This window comes from Callospermophilus lateralis, unplaced genomic scaffold (assembly GCF_048772815.1).
Source record: "Callospermophilus lateralis isolate mCalLat2 unplaced genomic scaffold, mCalLat2.hap1 Scaffold_105, whole genome shotgun sequence".
Taxonomy (NCBI): Eukaryota; Metazoa; Chordata; class Mammalia; order Rodentia; family Sciuridae; genus Callospermophilus; species Callospermophilus lateralis.
The window spans coordinates 4,889,751-4,909,492 of record NW_027510702.1 but is presented as its reverse complement, the minus strand read 5'-3'; the positions used below and the strand labels follow the sequence as shown (position 1 = coordinate 4,909,492).

The window sequence follows — 19,742 nt, the reverse complement described above, 5'->3', positions numbered from 1 at the left end:
ACGTTTTTTCAGCATGGGTCCCACACCTAGAGCCCCACTTGGAACATGGCTCCAGCCAGGGCCCCTCCTGTCCCCAGGGGCAGGTTCATGATGCTACAGGCAGCTCCACAGGGCACTGGAGGAAGGAGAGGGACTCACCCTCACCTGGACTAAGCCCCAAGGTGTCGCTCAGGAGCAGAGCGTCCACGTGCCTGCAGAGTGCGGACCCTCGGGTCCTCTGCACACACAGCTGGGTCTATGCCCCAGGCTCCCAGCAGCCTGAGTCTCCCCACGGTGTGGATGGGACACACAGGTAGGTCCCTCCTCCAGCTGGACACTTGCTCTCGTGTTAAGAAAGGAAATAAAGGGAAAAAAAAGATGGGGACAGGAGAAAGAAAGGGATACTAATCAGCTGTCCTCATTGCCGGCACTGGGTCCCTGGTTCCACCTGGCAGTGACAGCTTTCCTGAGAGGCCATGCAAAGGCCCCTGGTCACTTTGGCTGGTCTTCCCTGCCTGGCTCTGGCCACAGCCTTCCTTCTCCTGCAGGTCCAGTGGGTCTTGTGCTGGGAGAAGTCTGCCATTGGGACCAGGAATCATGGCAGCAAACACATCCGGCTTGGTGGCCTGGCAGAGAGCCAGTCAACCGTGGCCAGGGAGTGCTGACCTCAGAATGGGAGCTGCATGGGAGAGAGGTGTGAGGGGGCTGAAGTCCCATGGGGCCCGGCGCCCTTGGTTCTGGGGCATTTTCCAAGAAGGTGAAGAATGCAGACCTGGAGGAGGGTCTTCCCGGAAGACACTGGACTGCACTGAGCGGGGGTGGGCTCTGGGAAAGGGGCCACCCTGGGCATGAAGCCGGGTGCCCTGGAGGAGCTACCCCACTCCCCAGGGTGCAAGTGCCAGGAAAGGCAAACCTTGGCACCCCCAAGAACTGGGGTGCAGGAAGGAAGGGTGGGAGGACAAGGTGGAACCAGGGAGGTCGCCTTGAGCAGCAGACAGCTGGCCTGGTGCTGGGCCGCTGGCCTCCACCACTGCAGCCCGCCGGGTCTGAGCCAACCTCCCGCATCGTGCTCCAGCGCCTGTCTCCAGCAAGCAGCCGGCATAGACAGAGAAGGGGAATGAAACGGCAAGAGGGGACAGCGGACACCACCTCGTCCTGCACCCCACACACGTGGCCCCATGCAGCGTCACCACGGTGGTCAGCAGACCCACGGCCTAAGTGGCACACGACAGATGGAGGATGCTCCCAAGGAACCCACAGGGCACCTTTCTTCAACTCCACCAGCTGCCTTGGCCAGGGGCGGCCCTGCTGCACCAGCACGTCCCTCCCGACACATGGCAGATCCCCAGAAGTTGTTCCCGAGTCACAGGAGGTCCCACTGATACCCGTGAGGACTGCAGACTGACTGGAATTCACTGGGCCCTGGAGAGGTCCCTGTGTGGTGACCACACGCCAGTGTGTCTGAGTGTGCGGACATGAGCAGCTGTACAGCTGCGTGAGGCCAGACCCCAGGGACCCGGCACGCAGCAGACTAGGACAGTTCCTGCGCAGGAACCGAGAGGGGACAACCAGGACAATACAGGAATTTGGCGTGATTCTCCCAGATGCTCACGGTTGAGACCCGACGCAATCCAAGACACGGACAGGGGCCTTCATGGGCCCAGCCCACGCGGGACAGGGGTTCCCTGGGGCAGTGGCAGCCAGCGGCCCACCGAGGGCAGTCAGGAGTCCCGAAGCCTTGGGGGAGGGCCGGGTTTCCAGATCATAAATTCCCCTGATCTTGTTACTTTTGAAAAGCACACTGGCAGGTTTCTCCATCAGGACCCACGAGGCCTGACACTCACAGATGGAAGGCAAGTCAGTCATGGCACTAAGGCAGACGTCACACTGTCACAAGGATGAAAACAGGGACATGCTGTGCTCTGGGGCGAGTGGGTGACCTCAGAGCACCGTGGCCTGGACGACGATTTCTGGGTCCTCGATGTCCTTCTTGCTCTGCACCATCCTCAACTCCAGCTGTGCTGGGCTGGGCTTCTGTCCCTCCCCAGCCTGGGCTGCAGACCAACAAGGGCCAGTGAGGGTGGCCCGGGAGCTGCCTGCCCTGGTCCCCGCGCCCGCCCATGTCTACGCCAGTGGAATTGAGAAAGGTGCCCTGTGGGTTTCTTGGGAGCTTCCCCCATCTCTGTCTAAGCCCCAAGCCTCCGAGCTCCAGGTTCAGGACAGGGCTACCCACCAGGGCCCCCGCCCCCGGCTGCTACCTGCAGCTGCAGGGGGACTGTGCCCTCCCAACAGGGCCTCCCTCTGTGGGCAGCTACCTCGTGCACATTGGATGGTCCTCTGCAGAACGTGGTGCATGGCCGACACGGTCTTCTCGCAAGCCACCTGCAGGGAGGGAGAGACACTGTGGCCCAGCCCCTGGCTGCGTCCCGGAGCTGACCACTGCCGCCTGGAGGGGTGTTCACATGCACTCCTGCTGCAGCACCACCACACAGGCCCCAGACATGGGAGCCCCCAGGGCTGACCACAGGACTGTCCCAGGAGGCCATGTGTTAGGGCTCAGGCCCATCCTGGGGGGCAACTGGGGATGGTGGAAGCCTGAGAGGCGGGCCCAGCGGGGGCCTGAGATCACGGCGTGTGTCCTTCGAAGGCGGGTGGAATGCCCACCTCTTCCTCTCCTGTGCTTCCTGCCAGTGGGTGGCTTCTTCCCCCACACTCCCACCTTGATCGGCCACCAAGACCCGAGAGCACGGGGCCAACCCACCATGGACTGAAACTGACCCCAAATAAACCTTTTCTCTTTGTCCTCTCAGACATCTTGTCACAGTGACAGAAGGTAGCACCTGGGAGGTGGCAAGTGAATCTTGCATATTAAATGACCAGACAGCCGTGGGAAGGGGCTGTCTCAGGAACTCAGTCAGTGCTGCCTGGTGCGCAGCAGGTGCTTAGCTAGAATCCCTGAAGCTGAATCATTCCTGGAGTTAACCGTCAAGGCCATCGGGGAGGACGCTTGTCCCCAAGGCAGCCAAAGTCATCATCACTGCTGCCTGAGGGTCAAAGGCTAGGGGGATCCAGCGGGTGTGGGGGCGTGAGACTCATTCCCTGAGTGTATCTGGGCGGGTGAACCCAGGGCCTGGCCCCCAGAGCCCTGAGCCCTGGAAATGAGGCCTCCTCCAGGTGCCAGCTGGGTGTCTCTGCTACCCTGCACCATAGGATGCAGGTGCCACAGCCAGGTACTGGTGGCAGGTCTTGCTTACACTCTACCCTTGAAGGAGGCAGGAGGGGGCCAAACAGTGAGGGCACCGCACGTTCCAGCCTGAGCTCAGGGTTCGCAGTGGTTTGCCACTCGAAGGCCACAGTGGACTTCATTTTATAAACACGGAGCCAGACACCTGGCGGTACTGACCTACTGGAGAAGTGCGCCCAGCCCCAGGGGACCTGCAGCCCTTGGGTGCCCAGCAGAGGGCATCAGGGAGCCACAACCAGAGCTGACTCCAGGAGCCTTTCCCAGAGAACACCACCACGGTGGCAGGGCTGTCCCTTCTGGCCCTCACGGTGTTCTACAGGATGGCGGGCCCCACCCCAAAGGGATCTGGGCAGGTCTGCAAGGAGTTTTCCAACGCTGCTATCCTTCCCCTGCCCTCTCCTCCCCACAGTCCCTCCAACTCTGCTCCCAACAGCACGAAAGACACTGGCGTCAGTGGACAGGGTGTCAGACAGGAGTGACCCAATAAGCACCCATGATGCAATTTCTTGCACACAGCGCAGGAGGAGGCCCCACTGAACTCCGCACTCAATCGAGTTTTCCATGAAAAAGGCCCTGACACGTCACCCTGTGCACTAGGTCAGTGGCAACTGACCCACTGTACCCAGCAGTGCCTGAGCAAGGCCGCCCATCTCAACTGCACAGAGCAGGTGGGACAGACTCCCAAGGGTCCCCAGGGAGCAGACCTCCATGCCAAGGCCTGCAGCAACCTACTGCCGGGGCCTCTGTCCTCAGCTCTGGCTCGGTCCCTGGGGTGGGGGGCTGGCTGCAGCCTCTCAGACCTTCAAGTCACAGCAGGGCCCCACACAGTGGCCCCAGGGTGCACCTAGCAGGCTGCTTGGACTCAGGGCTTGCCCTGGCGGACCTGGCTGACCCAGGAGGGACCCAGCCTTCTTGTTTTTGCCATGCTGGGGACAGAGCCCAGAGCCTGGCACACGCCCTGCAAGGGCCATACCACGGAGCCCCACACCAGCCCAGCCGGGGTCCTAAGTGCTCTCCTCCTGCCCCACAGCACCGTGACCCTGACTTCCCAAGCGGGGGAGAGGGCAGATCCACTGTGGGAGGGGGGTCCTGAGCCCACAGCCCAGCAGCCCCTCCCCCTACGCGGGCTGCTGCTCAGGCCAGGCCCCTCCCACCCCTGGGCCTGCTGAAAGGCCCTGCACAGGGCACACGGCTGACCTTGAGGTTGTTAGGATGCTTGTGTGTCCACGCCAGGAGCATGGCAGCAAAGAGGTCCCTGGTGCCAACGAAGACAGCATCCACCCTGCGCATCTCCATCCGGATGCGCTCGGTCACTGTGGTGCCATCAGGCCTCTCTGCAGGAGAAGACAAGCCAAATAGCTGACCCAAGACTCCCTGGCCAGAGGAGGATCAACCCTGCAACAGGGGGCAGCCAGCGCTGCCCGTCCTTGGGGTGTTCACACAGAGCGCAGGTGGCCTCCTGGTGCCCTGGGGCTCTAAGAGCATGTTGTGCTGCCTCCCGTCCCCAGTGCCACCCCCGTCCCTAAAGAGAAAGTGGAAGACAGAAGCCACAGTGAGGATGGCCTCAGGGACAAGGTGCAGCTGACCAAGCACAGGAACTGCCGGATGTCTTCAGCTGTGTGCCCACACACCGTACCCAGAGGCAGAGGTGCCAAGGAGGCGGCCACCTGGGAATGCTCCCTGGGGCTGTGGGTGTGACCCCTCTCCTCACTGTCCCAGCAGGGGACCCGGCCTTCTGTCACCCTAATGTTGTTCAGAGAAAATTGGCCCAGGTGGTATTCACATCGCCACTCGACACAGCCCAGCAGAAGGCGCTCCCGCAGAGATCAAGGCCCAGCCCAGCTCCAGGTGGCCACTTGATAAAAGCTGTGCTGTCCAGGGCTGCTCACCTGCCCTGAGCCTCCTGCAGCTGACCCTCCTCAGCAATGAGAAGTGCTCAGGAAATCTACCACCAGCTGAGGACAGTGTTCCTTCTACTGAGCACACGACACTCCCTGATGGCCAAATGTCCCCTGAGCCGTGAAGACAGAAAACGCACTCAGGCCAGATCACTTACTCATCCTCTGGCTGCCCAGTGCGATCAGGTAGTCACTGCCCCGCGAGGAAGGCAGGTCGGAGCTGGTGATGACCACTGTGTTGGGGCCCATGGCATGCAGCACGTCCATCACCTGCGGTGGCACAGGGAGCATGTCAGCCCAGTGGACACGCCACATGCCCACTCCATCCAGCACATCCCAGTCACAGAGAAGGCTCCTGGGTGTGCACACCCACCCCCTTGGCCCAGCCAGGGCAGAGCCAGGAGCCTGCCCAGGTCAGCAGCTGAGGCCCAGGTCAGCAGCTGAGGTCCTGGGCAGTGCTGGCTTGGAGCCAGGCCTGAGTGGGAGGGGTCTGCCCTGGGTCAGACCCTGGCTGTAGTGGCCCTGCGTGACAGGGACAGATGGCAGCTGTGAGGGTCAGGGGGACCTGCATCTGGACCCCGCCCATGTTTACTGCACTGTAACAGAGCTCAGAGCTGAGGCCTGGGTTTGAATGTGTCCCCTGGGGCCGTGAGGTGGGGCCTTTGGGAGTGAGGGCCTAGTGACAGGGCAACCGGGGCCAGCTCAGGTCCCCTGCTCTGCCACTCTGCCGGGAGGACACCGCCCCTGCACAGAGCCCTCCCCAGGCGCCTTGACCTGGGACTTGTGGCTCCAGAGCTTGAGCTGCCTGCTGTTTACCCGCCACCTAGGGTCTGTCTTTTGCTTTGAAAGCAAAGGATGGAGGTGACTACAGTGGCAGCTCGAGGGTGGAGACCATCCCCCAGGGCTGTGCTGGCCTGAGGGCAAGTGGCAAGTCCCAGAGGGGCGCCCACGGGAACAGCAGTCTGCCCTGGGCCGCACCCGCTCCTGCCTGAGACCCGCTGCACCAGGCAGCCTGCCAGTGGGCTGACCTGGGAACAGCCTGTCCTGGAACCCCCTGTCCACACATGCACCCTGCTGGTCTCTGGAGCCCAGGGCAGGTGGCCTTGTGAAAGGACCCCAGGGGGCACAGCTCACAGCCCAGGCGCCGCTGCCACCAGCTTCCTGACCACTCCTCTCGGTGTGGAGGAAGGTGTGGGCCTGAGGTCACTGTTGGGGGGCTGCAGGCCTCGGGGGTGACTGCTGAGCTCATAGGACCCTAGCCTGCAGCACCACTGGGGGCAGGCGGCCATCTGGGCTGTGCTCTGAATGTGTATGCTGTGGTCCTGACCCCAATGCCTCAGAAAAAGGTCACAGCAGGGTGGGACATCTCAAGGACAGGCTGCGGCCCTCTAAGGAGTGCACACAGGCTGCACAGGCCGTGGTGAGGCCTGCTGCCTCCCAGCCCAGCAGGCCCTCCGGCACCCTCAGAGGGAGCCCTGCAGCACCTGAGCCCCGCAGCACCTGAGCCCCAGGGTGCCGGGGGTGTGCTGCTTTCGGCCCACTGTGCGTTGGCACTTTGTCCCAGCAGCTGCAGGGCTCGCAGGACTGCTGTGACTGGCAGGGCAGATCAGCCTGGGCCCTGCTACCCGTGGCCCTGCCAGCGCCGGCTGAGGAGGAGGGGACAAGGGCCAGCTGGCTGATCAGAGGGCTGGGTGCAGCCACATCCGAGGCCAGAACCAGCCCAGCTGGGTGCCCATCTCCCCTCCCCAGATGTGTGCTGCACCCTCCGGCCGTGAACAGTGTGACCGGCCACACGCACGGCCCCCCAGTTCTCCTCACCGCTAGCGCTTCTTCCTGGCTGTGGATCTTCCTGCCGCTCAGCAACCTGGAAGACAGGTGGGCTGGGGTCAGGGGTGGTGTCTGGTCCTAAGGGGACTCTTGTCCACTGCACTGCTGTGAGGTTCCAGCTGTGCTGAGCGTCGACGGTTCACAGTGGAGAGGAACAGCCCCACAGGGCCCCAGTGACCCACACCACAGTACACAGCCCCTGTGAAGGGCCCAGTGTCCAGACCCTCCATGGACTCACACGGTCATCGCTGTACCAACAGCTCAGGGTCAAGGTGAGATATCACCTCCCAGATTAGACAGGGCTAGGTCAGGGATCCCTGGCCACCAAGAGTCCAGGGGCCACACCTGTGGATGACAGGCCTCAGGGACGGAGGGACCAGCTCATGGCCAAGAAGGAGCAGCCTCAGCTCCGCAGCCTGGTGACTGGCTTTCCCAGGTGTCTGCTCCTTCAATTAGTTGGGCAGGAGGCCCAACGCCCCTCTGAACTCCACAGAGAGACCCCGCGGCCTGCCTGCCTGTGGCACCACCGTGGCTCCCCACCTGGAGGCATGTCCAGCCTCCAGCGCCCTCCGCTGGCCAGAGCGTCCCCCTCCTATACCTGGCTATTCGGGTAGACACAGGCCAGCAGGTGGGGCCTGAGCGAGTCTGCCACTGTGACTCAGGTGCAGGTGGCAACCTCGGGGTGACCTGACCCCAGTGGGGAACTTCTGGGGACACTTCAGGGGCAGGCACAGGATCCTGAGGCCCGCCCTGTGGGTTACTTACTCGGCCTCAAACTGGTTGGGGGTTATGATGTCCGCCACGGGCACCACCTTCTCTCTGTACACCGGGAGGAGGTCCTCGGGAACGTACTGAGCAGCACAGGAGACAAGGGGGACTCACTCACGCTGCAGAGGCTCGCGCCACTGGGCAGCGGGCAAGGCCGACACAAGGGCAAGGGGTCCTGCAGGAGGCTGGGGTGGGCAGAGGAAGGGCAATTCCAGGGACAGGGGTCTGGGATGGGAGGTGGGCGAAGGTCTCAGCCAGGGGACAGTGGGCCAGAGCACAGAGGAGGAGAGAGGCCGCGGAGAAACAGGAGAACCCAGAGGATGGGGAGAGGGGTCCTGAGACCAGGGTTGGCCAGAGTGGCCCAGGGTGTATCTGGGTCTGGGAGCTGACCCGCACATCTTCTGGTATCTACGGAAGCCACGGCCATGAGCCACACCCACGATCAACTCATTTTTGTCTTAAATTGTCCAACAAACAGTTTGACCTAACAGCATTCTTTAGCTTCCACATTTCTTTAAGAAGGACCCCAAAGCCAAAGTCCAACATGAGGGTGTGAAATGACTCTGCTTGCTTTATGGGTACTTCCCAGCGGCCGCGGAACAGCTGGTTTCTAATCCTTCCCCTTCATGTAGCTTGGGGACCTCCCTGGAGAGCCAAGGCCCCTACAGATGTACCTGTGCCTTGGTGATCAGAGAGCCCCCAGATGCCACTGCTCCAGCCACAAGCTGGGAGGTGCTGAGAATGGGTGGGGTGCAGCCAGCCCACCCAGGCCCTAGCTCTTGCCTCAAGTTGGACCATGATACCAACAGAAGGTTCTTCAAAACCTGGTTTTCAGCTGGTGCCACAGTGCACACCTATGAGCTCCCACGACGTGGGAGGCTGAGGCAGGAGGATGGCAAGTTTGAGGCCAGCCTCAGCAACTCATCAAGGCCCTTAGCAACTTAGCAGGACCCTCTCCCAAAATAAAATAAAAAGGACTGCAAAATGCAGTTAATGGTTCAATCCTTAGTACCAACACACACACAAACAAAAAACCTGATTTATTCAGCCAGGCACAATGACACACGCTTGTAATCCCAGCTACTCAGAAGCAGAGGCAGGAGGATCTCAAAGTAGGCCAAGGCCAGCCTGGGAAACTTAGCAAGATCTTATCTCAAAAAGTAAAAAGGGTTGGGAGGTCACTCAGAGGTAGTGTGTTTGCCTAGCATGAGTGGGGAACCGGGTCTGACCCCGTTGGATTCCTCCTTTAAATCCGTGTAGGAACCTGAGATTGTGGGTTCTCTCCACCTCTGAACCTAACACGTCACCTCACGCTTAGGCTGCACTCAGATCACAAGGAAAAATCAACCTGATCAAAACAAGGACAGGTCCTAGTCAACGAACTGGACGGGCCTCGGCTCTTTAGGGCCCAAACTCCAGCATCCTGAGCCCAGCACAGGGAGCAGCACCAGGAACAGGCAAGGCCTGGAGCCGGGTTCCAGAAAACAGGCCCTGGGGAAGGTGCCCGAGAGAACACTGAGCAAACCAGAAGCCCGCGAGCCACCGACCAAGTGGGGCAGGGAGGGCAGCTGCCAGGCGTGCCCTGTGCCAGTGGACACCATGCTCAGCTTCTGCGCCCGGTGATCTCCCAGCACACAAGAGAGACCAGGCCCACAGGCGGGCAGAAGGCAAGACGGTGCAGGTGCTAAACTGCCGACCTTGAAACCCACGGGCAGGACGGCCCGAGTTCCTCTGTGTCCCCACCTCTGTGAGGGCCACAGGATGGACTTCACCTGGTCCAGTTTGTCCTGTGCAGGGGCATTGCACCATGCATGTCTCACTGCCTACTTTTGAACAGCTCGTGAGCTAAGAATGATTTTTAATTTTTAAATGTTTAGGGACAAAGGTAAGCAAAACCCACTTTTCAACACAGGAAATCAACTTCAGTATCTGCGTGTGACCTCCTCCGGGAGGTGGTGCCCTGCTTGCTTGCTGGCTCTGCGGCTGCCCTGGGGCTACAGGAACAGGGTGCCGCAGAGCCCAAGGGCTTATCCACAGCCTGACTGGCCCCCGAGCCTCCCCCACAGGCCCTGAGGTGTGGGCCTGTCTCTGGGTGTCACGGGGCCAGGCCAGGACCTCACGGCAGCACCGAGACTTACCATGAAGCCTTCGCTGTTCCACTTGTCACCCATCACGGGATCGCACACTGCGGACACACAGGCCGCCGGTCAGCCTGGCGGTGCCGGCACCCCCGACTCCTTCATGCCACCCCCCTGCCAGATGTCTGTAAGGGCCGGTGGGCTCAGCAGCAGAGTGCTGGCCGTGTGAGTGAGGCCCAGCTTCAGCCCCCAGCCCCACGATTTGTGGTGGTAAAATGTCAGTAAGGCGGTGAGTGGGCAGACGGAGGAGGGCCGTAAGGGCATCCACGAGGGGAACCGCCACCTTCCCCTTCCTCCCGACTAACACTGCCTCCATCACACACGGACTCCCCACTCCCAGGCCACCCTCAGGCCCTGACTTTCCCAATCCCCACAGCTCATCTATGTGGAATCCAATCTGCCCTCTGGAGACTGGCTGCTTACTGGGTCATAGAGTTTCCTTTCTTCTTCTTTCTTTCTCTCTCTTTTTGGTACCAGGGATTGAACCCAGGGGTGCTTCATCACTGAGCCACATCCCCAGCCCTAGTTCTTGAGGCAGGGTCCCAGTAAGTTGCTGAGGCTGGCCTTGAACTTGTGATCCTCATGTCTCAGCTCCCAAGCTGCGGGGATCACGGGCATGACCACCCCAACAGCCATTTCCTTCCTTTTAAGGCTGACTCGGGCTCTGCCTTCCACACCACCCTGTCCCTGTCCACTTTACCATCAGTGGACCCTGGTGGTTTCCACCTTTGTTAACACGGTGCACAATTGGTGGAGGGTCTGCCTCTGTTATTCTGGACCCACGGCAGGGAGGGAGCTGGGTCGTGAGGTGACTGCACGTGACTTTATGAGCGACTGGCAGACTGTTCTCCGTGGTGGCTGTGCCATTGCATATTCCACCAGCAGCGGCCAGTGCTTGCTGTTATGACCATGCGTGGGTGTGAAGCGGGGTGGGCCAGTCCAGGCACCCCCACCAGCTCCCTGCTGTCCCCGGCTACCTGGCTCCTGTGTTTCCTTGTCTAAGACGACTGGTTAACTCTGACCTAACTGAGGAGCATCTGCACCGTTTCTCAAGTGACATGGAAGAGCATCCAGGGGCTCCTGAGCCAGCACAGCAGTCCCTCCCCTCCCTGGCCATGGACAGGCCAACCCAGGTCTCCCAGCACTGGCCTGTACAGCAGCATGGACAAAGCAACAAGCTGAGGCAGACCCGCCACTGACCGGGGGGACAGGGTCACCATGCCCCTGAAAAAGGTCCTCAGTCTGCAAGTCTGACGACACTGGCCCTATTCCAGGTGGCAGGATGGGCCCAGGGCTGCCTGGCCACGAAGGAGGGCTGCTCTATGCAGACACACCCACATGTGGCCAGTCCCCTCACCCCCTTGCAGCCTGGCCCTGCCTGCGTGACACCCCACGCCCATGCCCTTAGGGTCATGTGCAGGCACATCTTGGGGACCCCAACTTTTAGCACATTAACTCTTCTCTCTCACACACCCGAAAGACCCAGGAAATGTTTCCCGCTCCTTTGCACAGCCACAAGGTTCTCCTGGACACCAGTGGACAAAGCTGACTGGCCAAGAGCAGAGCGGGAGGGGTGGCCAGGAGGAGGCAGCTGGGCCTCCCTTCCTGTGCTCCAGGCCAACCCCACTCAGCGTGACAGATGCACCCTGGCCACTCGGGCCAAGAGCAGGCTGGTCCAGCACCCACCGTACACAAGCCTGGAGTTCTGCTGCTTCAGCTCCCGCACGATGTCCACCACCATGGCCAGGAAGGACTTGTCCCGGGTGTAACCTTCAGGGGGAAGAAGCCAGATTACCCTCTTAGTACAGCTGCTCGGCAACCACGCGGGCCTGGGCAGCACAGCAAGGCCTGTGCCCAGGCAGCGTGGGACCAGTCCAGGGTCATGGAGGGAGACCAGGCCTTTTTCTTTTTCCCAAAAGAAATGCAACATTTGAAATGAATGGACCCCTGGGTGACCAGCAGACGACTGTTCTTCCTTTCTTTTATTTTCTACCTTCGATAGTGAGCACGTATCACTTTTAACCAGGTATTTTTTAAAAGTCCCTTCTGGCACCCTTCCAGCCCAGCAGCACCCCCAACACCCACCTGTGCTGCCCGCCATGGCCCCAGGACACCCAGGACCCAAGCCAGGCCCAGAGTGGCAGGCCCAAGGCCACCAAGGATGTGACATGCCTAGGGCACTGAGAATCTCCCTGAAGAAAGCAGGGACCAGGTGCAAGCCTGGGGAGGGGGCTCTGGCCCTCGGCGGCCACTCGCCCTGGGCACGCACCCGTGAGCACATAGTTGTACTTGTTCACGCTGTTCAGCTTCAGGCCTTCATACAGCTCCTGCAGTTCATGGGCATTCAGCACCTGACCCTTCCAGTGGGTGTAGCCTGCAAGGGCGGCAGATCACACGGGCCTGAGGCACGGGGGCCAAGGGCGTAGTGGCACAGGCCTCTCTGGTGGCCATCTTAGCCCAGGGACAACAGCCCACCCTCCCTGGGGATGCCCAGTGGGCAGCCCTCCCCTGGAGCTGCACAAGGCCTAGTGAGGCAGCCCAGGCACAGTGCCCCAGCAGGCCCCCAACACGTGTCCAGTGCCCCTGAGAGCCCCAGGTCCTGCACCCATGTCTGCACACTCTGCTGGCCAGTTCCTGCTGCAATTGTGTCCAGTAGAACTGGGGTCCTGAGTGGGAAGGGCAGCCAGGCTGCCTGACCTCTCCCCAGGTTCTGCAGGAGTGGCTCAGTGCCCTCCCCCCATCTCCGGATCCGGTCCCCACTGTGTTCCTGGGCATCAAGCGGGGCTGCTTCACCCAGCACTGGGCACCCTGTCCCGACACCTCCACCACAAGGTTACTGAGTGACAAGGAAAGCCTTAGACCAAGCTGGACAAGAAACAGACCCAAGTGCCCAGCCTGCCCTTGACCAACAGGAGTCCAAGCAAGGTGTCCACCCCAGGACTGCCCGCAACCTGGGGTACACCTGAGGTGCAGGACGCTGCAGCACTGCTGGGGGGCACCGGTGCATGCCAGGGGAAGCCAAGTGTGGAAACCCCACCTCTCACCACTCCCCCCACCCAGGGGCCTGGCGTCCCCGACTCACTCCCCCGAACACACGATCACACAGCCTTTCGGTTCTGATTCTTGGAACAGCAGAGTCCAGGGGTGGGAGGCGTCAGACCATCCGACTCCCTGCATGAGGGCCCTGTGACACACTCCCCAAGTGTCTGGCCTGTGTGGTGACAGCTGTTCCCATGGCAAAGGACCCTGGCTTTCCCAGGCGCCATCCTAAGGTGTCTGGAACAAATGCCATTCTCCAGAACAGCCCCAGGGACACGCGAGGGTTCGGCTGCCCGACCTGGCAGAGGCACCCTCAGGTTCTGACTGAAGAAGGAAGTGCAGGACCCCAGGTACGCGGTGGACCGGCCAGACAGAAACAGACTGACCCCCGGCTACCAGCTCAGCTGGTCAGGAGCCTGCCCCTCCAGGCTCCAGCTGCCCACTATCTGGGATGCCCCTGGGCCCTGGGCTAGCTTTCCTAAGGAGACCTGAGGCTGCCACCAAAATTTCACAGGCCTAGTGGTGTGGGGTGCAAGACAAAAAGGTCCTTCCTGACCCTTGGTCTCAAACATCCTTCCAACTGCACACCTGTGTCCTGGTGTGCTCAGGCACCTGTGACAAGGTACAAAGACCCTGCTGAGACCTCAGGTGCTCATTCTCTCACATTCTGGAAGCTGGAAGTCTGGGATCAAGGTGTCTCAGAGCTGGTCTCTCCCAAGCCCTCTCATTAGTTCAGATGCCATCTTCCCCTCTGTGTCTGGGTCCTACGGCTTCTTCTTCTTCTTTTGTTTTTGGTAGTAGGAATTTAACCCAGGGATACGTTTTGGTATCAGGGACTGAGTCAAGGGTTGCTTAACCACTGAGCCACACCCCAGCCCTTTTTAGTTGTTGAGAGTCTTGCTGAGTTGCTTAAGGCCTTGCTAAGTTACTGCTGAGGCTGGCCTTGAACTGGCAGCCCTCCTGTCTCAGCCTCCTGAGCCACTGGGGTTTCAGGTGCGTACCACCAGGCCCAACTCTGATGTGTTCTTCTTATGAGGACAGTTGTGTCAGGGCCACCCCATGACCTCATGAACTTTAATTAGTGCCTCTAAAGGACTCATCCACATAAAGTCGCATTCTAAGGTCCCGGGGATTAGGGCTGCAACCCAGGAATCTAGAGTGCGGACACAGTTCAGCCCCTGGCTCACTAGGAGGAAGGTGAGCCGCCAGCACCCAGCCAGGTCCCAAGCACAGGCCCCACGGCAGAGCACAGGATTCCTAGAGAGGTGGCTTCTTGGCTGATGGATTTTGGATCTGCAATGTCCCCAAAGGTCCATGTGCAGCATGGTGCTGTCGGGGGGCAGGGGGGCTAGTGAGGTTTTTAGGTCACTGGTGCATGCCCTCAGAAGAACGGTGGGCCACCAGTCTCCTCCTTTTATGCTTCCTGGACAGAAGGTGAACGGATTTGCTCCCCCCGGGCTCCCTGTGATGTGCCGCCCCACCACAGGCCCCAAAGCGCCAGAGCCAACCAGCCTGGGGTCTGAGCTGAGCCAAAGCAAACCTTCCTCTAGCCAATGAGTCTGAGAGAGAGACCAGACAAACACGAAAGGCTGGTCCCGGGGGCCTCCTGCACCTCTCTTGTGACTCAGATGGGTCCAGAGCCTGCGAGAACCTTCTAGAAGGGACACTCGGATCCTTTGGTCAACCCACAGCAGCAGAGAAGTGGGGGGCAAGTTTCCCACTGCAGTCCCGCCCCCGGGTAGTCCCAAGACTCCAGCCGCCAGCCCTCTCCAGTCCTCAGGCTCCCTGAGTCCACTCTGGCAGCCCCTGGCCAGCTGCCTCACTCTCCAAACTCCAGGTGACAAGACAGTGTCCCAGTCCCAACCACCAAGCCTCAGCCCCGCCAGCTCCATGCTGTCCGCTGGAGATGGGGACCTTGGGAACAGGAAGCTCTGGCAAGGCCTGTTAAGGAGCAGCAGGAACGCGGGGTACAGGGCTCTTCCAGCTCAGCCACTCTGCAGCTGGGGACAGCAGGACACAAGGAGGCTGAGGCCACCAGGCCCAGAGAGGTCCTTTCACAGGGCTGTCCCTGTGGCATCAGGCCCCGACTCCCCAGGGCTCCCCTCGGCCAGGAAGAGGAGTGATCAACCCCAAGTGCTCAGTCTCCACTGAGCTCCCAGCAGATAACACATCACATGTTGTCACGGCTCCTTGCTGGGGGTCAGGTGCAGCCTGAGCCCCATCAACTTTCACCCCTGGGTGATGTGTACACTGCAGAGCATGGAAGTGTCCCACGGCCCGATTCAAAACAGCCCAAAGCTGGACGAAACCAGAAGGTGCGACTGATGGCTGGACAACAAAATGTGGCCACCCCGGGGAACCCCGCTCACCCGGGAAGGACAGGGAGCACCTCAGGCTGGGACGCGGACAGCTGCTTCAGTGAGAAACGCCACATGTGGAGACCTTGTGTCCCTGACCCCATTCACAGCAACGTCCAGCAGCCATTCAGATGGAAAGTAGGCCTGAGGAGGCTGGGAGAAGCAGCTGACAATCTTCCTTCATTCCTGTATTTTCTTTTAAGCTACCAGAGTTGAACCTAGGGGTGCTTAACCACTGAGCAACACCCCAGTCCTGTTTATTTTTATTTCAAGACAGGGTCTTGCAAACTTGCTGAGGCCGGCTTTGAACTTGGGATCCTCCTGCCTCAGTCTCCTGAGCTGCTGAGACCACAGCTGTGCGCCACTGTGTGCTGCTCTGATGATAGCAACATTCTAGAACACCGACTGTGAAGATGGCTGCACAATTCTGTGGATACACCAAACCCATAGACTGCTGGGCACAGTGGCACACACCTGTAATCCCAGCGGCTCAGGAGGCTAGGCAGGAGGATGGCGAGTTCAAAGCCAGCCTCAGCAAAAGTGAGGCACTAAGCAACTCAGTGAGACCCTGTCTCTAAATAAAATACAAAATAGGGCTGGAAATGGGGCTCAGTAGTTGAGTGCCTGAGTTTAATCCCTGGTACCCCCACCCTCCAAAAACCCCAATGACTGTACACTTTGATGGGTGAATTAATCACATGATACATGAATATCATAATAGAATTGTTTTCAAAAGGGGAGGGCAATAAATATGTTTAAGTCAAGAAGTTTCTTCTGGGGGCTGGGGACATAGCTCAGCTGGTAGAGTGCTCGCCTCGCATGCACAAGGCCCTGGGTTCAATCCCCAGCACCACCATCACCCCCCCCCCCAAAAAAAAAAGTTTCTTCTGGTCCAATTAAAGGAAGATTATACAAAAATTAATAATTAGCATTTAGAAGTGTGTTTTTGATTACATTGATTTAATGTAACAATTGATTTTCAAAAATAAATAAATAAAAATAACAAGGGGGAGGGGGCTTCTAGCCTGGAGGAGAGGCCAGACCCTGGAGTAGGGCTCAGAGCTGCTCGGGCACTGCCCACCCAGGAAGTGCACAGCAGGCAGCAGAGCAGGGGAGCCTCAGTGGACCCTGGCTGGCTCAAGTGTCCTGGCTCAGGGCCATGGGGCTTTGTGGCCCAGGGCAGAGAGAGCACGTGGCTGAGCCTGCGCGGCCAGTCCCACGTGGGACCACAGGACAGATCCTCGCTGGGCTGAGGCAGCACAGTGCTGGCCACGATGCTGGCCGTCACTGACATGGCGGTACGCCTCTCCTGCACGAGGGGCCTTGGCGGCTGCTTCTGGGAGGTAGGGAGCAGGTGAGAAGCCCCGCACTGCAGGAATGAAGGTCATTCAGTCAAGGACCTGCAGGTCCGCCCCCCAGGACACAGCCTACGCAGCCTGTGATGCGAGGACAGAGATGGCGGCATGAGGTGCTCCACCGGCCCCAGGGCTGCAAGGTAGGGGCTGTCACTCAACTACCAGATCCATGGCTGCCCAGGGGCCGTACACCTTGGGGGCAGGTGAGAGGCGCCAGCCTTGCTTCTGAGCAACGGTGTGGTGGGGCGAAGGGTGGGAACAGGTAAGGAGCCCATGAGGCAGGGGTGAAGTGAGGCCTCCCCTACAGGCTCACCCCTCAGTCGGTGGCCCTGAGACAGAGGCACCATGAAGCCCCAGTGAGGCTGCACAGCCAGCCAAGCCGAAAGACCACATGTAGGGTGCTGGCAGCCAGCCCCAAGTGGGCCACCTGGGGCCCCCGGGGCCAGCCCAACCCCCGTGGTGTCTGGAGGTGGGAGCTGGGGCACAGGCACTTGTCCACTCAGGGGATCCTCCAAGCCATGAGGTGGGCCCCAGTGAAAAGAAGCCCCAGCGCCCTTGCCCTCACCCTGCACCCGGAGGGCTGCCCAGCACCCAGGGGTCTGGTCTTCATCTTACTTCCTCTGGGTCAAGCCCAAGGCCTTTCTGTCTCAGATTCCCAGGGTGCCACCCAACGACAAACGGAGGAAGCTGCAGGACCTGGAGGGCAGCTGGCCACATCTGCAGCCTGAGGCCCTGCCCTGCTGGAATCGGGAGGGGGCAGCAGGGGCTCATGGGCAGACGTACCCATCTCCAATGGTGCTGAGGGGCTCCTTGCAGTCCTCAAGCGCAAATGCAGCCGCTCAGTCTGCAAGCCAGTTTTGCTCTCTTACTTAAACCATGGGAATGGTAAAAACAGCAGTCAGAGCCCATCAGTTTCTGGACGTCTCTGGACTTAGAGCCCTTACTGACAAGTAGAGGCTCCATCTGACGCTGGCACCCACCCCAGGTTATAAGGTTAATACCCCATCCAGGTATTAACCTCCCCGGAGCCCTCCGGCACCCCTTCCTGGAGCACCCTGGAGCCTTCCCGCACCCCTCCTGGGAGCACCCCGGAGCCCTCCTGCACACAGGGCTGCAGCCCACCCTGCGCATCCTGCTGGACTCAGAACAATGTCAGGGGCATGTCACCCTGGGAGTGGGGCGGACTCCACACACAGCCCCTGAGGCCACACAGGACAGGTCGGGGCTGTGGGGTGCACACCCTCCCTCCAGACAACCCCTCAGTGCTCAGAGCAACCAAGTCCTCGGAGTCCCCATGAGCACACACGCCCTGGTCTGTGGCACTGGTGTTAAAAATCCAGACTGCCTAGAGGCTCACCTTGGAACATAAGGGACCTCCTCAAACCCACAGCGCCCCCTGGTGGACATGGTGTGAACAGGCCTCCTGCAGGGCTGACCTCACGGGAGGACAGTGCTCCTAGCCAGGTACCAGCCCTGGGGCTCACCCATGGAACTCTCTCCCCAAGCTGGGCCTTGGATCACCAACCTGGTTTTCAGAGGAGGACACTGAGGCACAGAGAGGCCCTGTCACCTCTTCTAGGTCACACAGCTCCAGAGCAGCAGAGCTGAGATCCAAACCCAATAGACATCAAGGATGAGGAAACCCTAGCTCCTGCCCCCAGACTCAGTATAGGGTGACATTTTGAGGCCCTCATCCATAGGAGGATGGCACTCTGGCTCCCAGGGGCCCATGCCACCTACCTGTGCTCAGCTCTACCTCAACTGCTGCACAAGGCCTTACCTGTGTGATTTGAAAACTGGACAGAGTTCACCGCATCGATCTCAAATCCCAACACCTGCAAGACAGACAGCAGGACGGGTGTGAGAGCCCAGGGTCGGGGGGCCCTGATGACAGCCCGAGCACCTGCCTGGAGGAGGAGTAGGGGAGTAATGGGGACGGTGGGTGCGGCTCTCCCTGACCTGCTGACCCCTGGCACTCTCGGGGCCCAGGAGCCCAGCCAGGGGTTTCCCGTCCTTTGTTTAGGAAACTCATGGGGCTCAGCAGCCCAGAGGCTGAGGCAGAGCCCCTGTCCAGCTGAACTCACTGAAGGGGTCATGGATGATTCTGAAAATTCCACCAAATGAAATCATTCAAGGAAACCAATATAGAGCAGGGACCAGCTGTGAGGCCATCTTTGGTGCCAGATTTTCAGTTCCCAGCCTCCACCCTTCTGAGGAAGTGAGGCCCGGGCCGGCCAAGCCACCTGGTTGGCCATCCCTGGTCCTCATGCGCCAGCTGGCCCGAGGTTCCCCGAACCACCACGGCCACCTAACCCTCACTGCTCCCTGGCAGGGAGTCCCCTACTGGCCCTGATGGGGTCACTCAGCCAGGGCAGCTGGGCCCTTGAGACACCCTGGTCTGCGGGGTCATGTGGGGGGTCTCTGTGGTCAGGGGAAGCAGATTCACTCTCAGGGCAGGAAGCAGTTTATTAAAGAAAATTAAAACCTGTGAGTTTAAAAGCTTACGTTTTTCTAAAAGTAAGAGCACTTTTCTGATGGAGGGAGGAAGGGGAGCCATGTCTGCAGGGCCGGCGGCAGGCCATGCCGTGGGAGTCCTCCCTGGCTCCTCCCACTTCCCTGGCCTCTCACATTCAGTAGGTAGGACTCCCTCGGTGCCCCTCGGCTGCTGGAGGAGGTAGACACCAGACACAGGAGAGAGGACACTCTTCAGCCCATTACCTGGATCACTGCCAGGCCTACCCACCTTGCCCACCTGCCTCTGCCAGGCTGGTCCTGCGGGCACCATCACAGTGAACCCACAACAGTGGCCCTGCCAGAGAGTCCCCTCCCTGGTCGCACACTGCCCACTGCGCCCCTGAACAGAGCCGGCCATTCCAACTGCCTAGGGAACTACTCAGCCCGGAGCCTGTCTCCTGTCCGTGGCCCTGTGCCCAGTGTTGGGGCAGCAGGCCCTCCCCACCCCCCCAGGCAGGGCCATTCGCTGCAGGAGCGCAGGGCACAGCATACACAGCAGGGCAGTGTGCAAGGGTCAGCCACCCGTGGGCCCTGGCTCTCCTGCTGGCCCTGCGAGCGCACAGAGATAGCCTGGGGCCTCCCGCACCCCACCTGCCTGCCCACGCCAGGCTCAGGCCATCCTG

General features: G+C 60.3%; 1 protein-coding gene across 1 annotated transcript; it reads right to left on the bottom strand.

Moving 5' to 3' along the window:
• Positions 1–1,920: 1,920 nt before the first annotated feature.
• Positions 1,921–19,477, bottom strand: LOC143640008 (pyridoxal kinase-like). The gene is made up of 11 exons (XM_077107993.1): positions 19,349–19,477; positions 18,386–18,440; positions 12,124–12,228; positions 11,541–11,624; positions 9,855–9,901; positions 7,714–7,799; positions 6,940–6,985; positions 5,280–5,391; positions 4,421–4,557; positions 2,295–2,361; positions 1,921–2,033 (listed from the first exon to the last, which is right to left on the bottom strand). Exons 1-11 carry the CDS (start codon positions 19,475–19,477, stop codon positions 1,921–1,923), a joined length of 981 nt encoding a protein of 326 aa, XP_076964108.1.
• Positions 19,478–19,742: the final 265 nt, after the last annotated feature.